The sequence below is a fragment of the Condylura cristata genome, unplaced genomic scaffold (genome assembly GCF_000260355.1).
Source record: "Condylura cristata isolate star-nosed mole 26May11 unplaced genomic scaffold, ConCri1.0 scaffold00002, whole genome shotgun sequence".
NCBI lineage: Eukaryota > Metazoa > Chordata > Mammalia > Eulipotyphla > Talpidae > Condylura > Condylura cristata.
In genome coordinates, this window is record NW_004567103.1 from 62,059,004 (window position 1) to 62,065,456 (window position 6,453).

At 39.0% G+C, this 6,453-nt stretch overlaps 1 protein-coding gene across 1 annotated transcript; it reads right to left on the minus strand.

Annotated features, from left to right (window-relative positions):
* Window positions 1-868: 868 nt before the first annotated feature.
* Window positions 869-1,601, minus strand: LOC105853688 (chromosome unknown open reading frame, human C6orf120). Its single transcript, XM_012725617.1, is given in 3 exon segments — window positions 869-990; window positions 993-1,018; window positions 1,474-1,601. Coding segments are annotated over 3 exon segments (276 nt in total).
* Between the last annotated feature and the right edge of the window lie 4,852 nt (window positions 1,602-6,453).

Sequence of the window (6,453 nt, forward strand, 5' to 3'; positions counted from 1 at the left end):
GGAAAAGGGTCTTGGCTTCTACAATATGGAATCTACGGCTTTCTCTCCTGTTACATAGTTGTCCTAAATGCCTCAATAAACAACCATAGATGCCAAACATTGTTTATCATCTCTTTGATGCAGTGATCAACTGTGTAGAGACAGTCCAGCGGAATGGTCCAAGAGAAGGACATAGACTATTCAAGAGTCATGGCTACCTCCCTGAGTATCCTGGCTCACAATTTATGATCTGTGTCCTTGACCTTCCTGAGCCTTACCTTCCCAAGTGTAAAACAATTACAGTGTACCTATTGTATAAAGGTGTTATGACTATTTAATGAAATTATACCTGTGAAGAGTTAGCATTGTGACTGATACAAAGACACTAGCCAGTAATTGCTGACTATTGTCATCATTATAATCAGAGGCCCTTAATATTCCAACTTCTGAGTAAAAAACATGCTAAGATATCTAAGGATGATTTAGTTATGTAAACATTCCATGTACTACATGGGGAAAGTAGAGTGAAAGAGAAGACCTGCTCCTAGTGCTAGCTCTGGCTTTAATTTTGGAGCCCACATGACCACTTTAGGTCTCAGTTTTCTCATCTTTTAAACTACTTATTGCTATACCCCTTTCTGTCCAGGAATTTTCCCTAGAGAAATATAAGTCATAGTTTTCAAAGTGTAAACAGCTAAAACTATGACTCGGTAGCGCAGTATTTATGCCAAGACAAACAGAAGCACTAATTGATAAGTATTTTTACTTTTTGGATAACTGAGGTAACAAAAATATGTATGGCTTCATTTTTTCATCCCCTAACTACATAAGGTAACCAGAATTCCAATATAGCAAAAATAGTTGAGTTCACAGCGAACTGCAATCAACATCACAGACTAAGGGTATTATACTTCAGAGTATCCTCAATGAAACAGAAAAGAATTTCAAGTACCAGCTTCAAAATGGTAATTAATATCATTCTAAGAATGTATTCCTCCTCTTAAGATGCACCTCTGGAGCATAAACATGCTTATTATGCCTTGTATCTGTGTGGTCTCAACAAGCTGTCTCACAGAACTATGCTACAGTTCTATCATGGTAAACTTTCATTTCAGACTCACATTTGGGCCCTCCCTGGTGGTACAGCTAGTTAAAGCAAAGCACTAGAAGACTATCCACAACCACTGCAGCAAAAGTTTGATCCCTGGCCAGGGAGGTGACCCACATGGCACACTGCTCCTTTCTTACCCACTGCTCCCCTCAGCAGTGTACTTCAGTCAGTCTGCCTGTTCTGCCCCCTACTCTGTCTCTGGTGAAGCCTCTTATCATCTGCACCTCTGTACCCAAATTCTTGTATGCATAAATAAATAAATCTTTAAAAAAAAATTCACACTTACTGTGAGATGGGCTATTGGTATCCATAGAGTGCTACTCCCACAGGGCTTTGAAAGTACCCCCAATAGATCCTGGCCACAGGTTTATACTCATGTAAACTGCAGTTTATAGTCATGGAAACTTTGATGGAGAATGCTATCAGATTACTGTGAGTCTGCATTGCCTTTCAAGCACTGTATCTTAAAAGTTTTCTGTGTTTCACAACTTAACCTCAGATTGGATAGCATCCAGCTCCTGTTTGACCTAGAAAAGCAGGCAGGAAAAATCTACTCCTCAGAACTTTTTCCTCTTCAAAAAGTTTACACTTGAAATCCCAAGAGTATCAGATGAGTGTTAGTCTAGGGCACTATCATGACTGAGGCTTCCTAAGGCATTGTCTTCCTCACCAGCTTTTCAGTTCATCTTGTAGGGCACTAGATCTCACCAGAAGCAGCATGGCCAAGGCTAACAGCTACATCAGAGTAATCTCTAACTTTGAAATTATCTGATAAAAGGTGCTTTTTGAGTGTGCTGCAAAGCAAGGAGAGAGATTTAATGGTAAAAAGTTTGCAAGCCACTAGCCTGGGTGCTTGAATCGATGATGTCCCAGCCACTAATTGTTTCATAGGAAAGCCAAAGTGACTCTCATTTAGTCCACAAGGTATGTAACAGCAATAATAATGAAGAAACCCAATAGTGTCAGGCATTTATAGTGAGCCAAAAACTGGCCAAACCTCTTGATGTAGATTATCTCCCTCAATGTGTTTCATTCCACTTCACAAGTAAGAAAACTGAATAGCTATAATGGGACCTATTGCCACATAGCTAAATGACCCTCCACACTACAGGGGTTTTAAAAAGTTTGAAAACATGTGAAATTAAACTGTTTATTTCAGACAAAGCACTGACAATGTGCAAGCTACACATATGTGTGAGATCTTTGCACTCAAGTTCCAAATATTTAGAAGCTAACAGGAGTCAGTGAAACACATGAGTAACATACACTGGCATTTAGAAAAATTAACTGCATTACCCACTTAGGAATCATCACTGAAACATTTTTAGTTTACTCTTGATGTCTCCTTGCTTTTCAGCACCCTGTAGGCTTGTAAATTCACATAATTAGTATGAAAATACTAAAATAACATGAGTTTTAGTACTAGCCCAAGCAAAATGTAATTAAGGAAGTAAATCTACAACAGAAAGAAAATCACATAATGCTTTGCAATGTCCAAGAAAATGGCTTTTGGATTATCTGCTATTACAGTATATATCATTTATAGTCCTTTCTCTCCTACTCAGTCATTTTTTCATAATTATGGGGAACCTGCTAAATACACAGGATTTGGACCCCAAATTAAGGCAGATCAATGGAAACTGATGATGCTGAATTGATGTAGAACATCTGTTATCACCAATAACTTCCCATTTTCCTTCTAGAAGTTCTCCTGGAGGTGTCCTTTGATCTTTAAATAAAAGTGTAAAAGAGAAAAGTCAACATTGGCTACCTGTAGGACTGTGTCATTGGGCCACAGAGTTCTAGGTAGATTTATAGATAAATCTTTCACAGTCAGAAAGATTTAATATATATCTGAGTCTTATCCCCCCATGGGTATTGCCCTAATCTCCCCCAAACTACAGAGGTCACTTTGAAAGTACCTCAAAGTTTTGTCAAATGCCAGGATTACTTGCTGTTTCTTTGAAAATGACTTTCATGTGAAAATGGTGCTTCAGTAACATAAAAGTTAATCACCCCCTATCATTACTTGCATTGAACAGCAGGGTAAAAGGGAAATTAAACTACTCTTCATTTTTTTCCCTACAAAATTAATTCAAACTTCTTTCAATCTTCTTTACATTACATATAGTATAGAAATGGAAAATGACCCAATTCTCCCCTTCCCTCCTTTTCTAAAATAACAAGGTAAGACACAGTCTGTTATAAAACTTTCAAAGTCAGGAAGGAATTCCAGGGAGAGCTCTGTTTCTAAATATCAGCAGTCTATTGAGAAGGTCTGAAAATACAAGTTCAAGAGAGGTTAAGTCTCTAAGCAAATATGGACCTCATTGACATAGTCAACATGAAGCATCGAAGGCCTCATAAGAAGTCTGTTACCCTACATGTTTTCTTGGTAGGGTTCAGCAGATCCTTTATGTGCATTTTAATGAGGATTTCCAAACCCAAAATTTCCCCTCTATTCCAAACTGTGTTGTGGGCTGACCTGAATGTAAAATGGGAACCTTGTGTTTTACTAACTCCAGGGTGCTCAGCTTGAGCTCTATGAATAAAATATGACCCTGATCATTAAAATGTAATAAAAGCTAGTACTTTGAAACTTTAACCTAAACAAGCCTGCACACTAATCTTGGGGGCACACTTCAGCTGTTCTCTCAGCAGGGACTCCTCTGCAGAAAGCCCAGGCCTCATAGAAGCCACCAAAACCTGCTCATCTGAGACATGACAGCTAAACACAACCATTTCCACAGTGGGTCTCCTGGCGACTCTGGGTGTGCTGTCGTTAGCAGACTGCAGAGTCCCTCTACACTCCTGCTTCTCCCGGAAGGAACAGTGCAGAAGTCCAGCTCAGCTGGTAGAGCAGTTTAAGTTTGTAGTTGAATGTCCCTCAATTTTCTCTCCAACATTCTCATTTTAGGATATCAGAACAAGGTGACCTTTCAGCCAGCTCATTCTTCAAGGGGCGGATGAGCAGAAAGATTGGCTAGTGGATGCCAAAAAGAAGGTCCTCAAGTAAATAGCCTGGAAGCAGCATAGCTATGAATAAACTGTGCTCTTGGAAGTTCTTTTTTCACTGGTGCAAATGTAACCCACACAGCAGTCAGTGGGAGAGATCTCTAACTGCTGCTCCTGCTAAGAATTCCCAGAAAAAGTATTAACACCCAGAGAGCTATAAGGGCTGTTGATATACTGGGGTGAAAAGGTCAATTTCAGCTCCCACCCCAATATGGGAGTCCCTTTTTTTTTTGAGAATATATAGTGGAAGATTTCCCTCCTCCTACTTTAGCACAGAGAAAGCATAACTGCCTGACCAGAGGAATAGATGGTTCCTTGAAGAAAAAGGAAGTAGCAAATAAATAAAAATGCCCAAATACTCTCAGCTATTTTTCAGTGCTTAAATTTTATACTTACAGTGAATTGGGGCAGTCATGTAAAACAGTGGGTAGAAAGGGTTCAAAGAACAAATGCAAGGCCCCAAACATCCTAGTGCCAGGGAGGAGTGACTATCAAGTGAGGGGCTATGATTTCTACAGAAATTCTGGTCACTGTCAGTTTTACTGATGATACGAGGCTAGCCGCAGAAAGGGTAACTGCACAAAACAAAACACACACATCAGTGGAAGCCTAAGTTTGGCTTTTGAAGCACCAAAGCTTTGATCTAACTCTCAATGTACCGCTTCTCAGATCTAGAACTCTGCTGGGTAAATTTCTGATTAAGGGATTTGCTCAATAGCTTGAATCTTTTAAGGAGACAAATCATCAGATAAAGTGGGGTTGGGGAACTATTTAAATATAACACTGTCCAAATTCAGTGCTCGACTGAAGTATTTTTCCTGTCCTCAGTTCTTTGGCTGGCAGGATATCCAAAAGACTATTTACTGAACTTACTGAACTCTAAAGTCCAACTAAAATTTGAGAATTATCTTAATTATTGACTCATTTTGTTTTTTAAATTTTTATATATTTATTTACATTATTGTTCATTTTATAACAATGGTTACTTCCCCACTCCCTCTCCAATATCACCATAGCCCGCCACATTTTTCCGTCTTTCTGTTCCCTCTCTGTGCCCCACACCCCCCGTAGGAGCTCTCTGGTTTATAATTGTCTGTTTTTCTATTGTTGTGTTGTGTTTTGTATTATAATAATAAGCTTTCTTCCTCCCTTGTCTTATTTGGTTCTCTTATATTCCTCCTATAAGTAAAGCCATCTGATATTTTTCTTTTTCCTTCTGACTTATTTCACTAAGCATAATCCCTTTCAGCTCCATCCATGTTGCTGCGAATGGCATGAGTTTATCTTTTTGATTGCTGAATAGTATTTCATTGTGTGTGTGTGTGTGTATGTGTACATCACATCTTCTTGATACAATCATCTAGTTTTGGGCATTTGAGTTGTTTCCAGGATTTACCTATTGTAAGTAGTGCTACAATAAATATAGAGGTGCATGTATATTTTCATTTTGATCAGTCAGAGAATGACTGACCTTCCGATCATGTTTCTTCCATATTTTAGTTTCTTTTAAACCTTCTAATTGGTACATCTGAAACCAGAGAATAATCTGAAACCAGAGAATAACAATCTGCTAACACAGGATGATATTCAAAAAGCTCCTCAGTCAGCATGGTGCTCTGGATGTAGGGACCTGAACTTCTTTGGCTGTTGGATGATTTGGTTCAGGAGCTGGTTCAGCTCCCTGAAGAGGGAGCTGAGGCTTCAGAGTGTAAGGGGTTGGGTCTGAATCAAGGCTGAAATTGATTGTTCACTCAGCATTTTAATTGTTGCTACCACTAAACTGGTTCATCCTGGTTAAATGTAAGGAGTGGTTTGCAGATTACAGGTCAAAGGGACTATAGTTATAGAAACTGAAAATCAATGGAATCAAAATTTTAAATGTCTGGTTTAACACCTGACCTAAACCAAAGATCCCTTCAGACTTCATCTGCCTCTCTGTAACCTCCTCTTCCCCTTTCTCTTGAGTAGCTCTCATTTGTTATTATAGCCCTTCTATTTAATACTATCTCATTACCTTTTTTCTTAAAATTGCCTTGCCCTCTTCTGCTTCTTCTTCTTCTTTTTTTTTTTTTTTTCTGCTTCTTTTTCTCATCACTGACATGTGGATCAGCTCCCTGGCCAGGGATCGAATGTGTGCTTTAATAGTTGCTGATATCTTCATAGTGCTGAAAGTTAACCCCTTGAGCCACCAGGGAGGCCCAAAACACAACCTATTTTTTACCTTGCCAAACCAATAAGCCAGGCTTGTTTCCATAAATAACCTTATTGTATTGTTCAGTTAAGATCAGGAGTTTAGTCGTTGAGCTGTTCTCTGGGTCTTCCATCTGCACTGTCTACCCTTGTGCCAC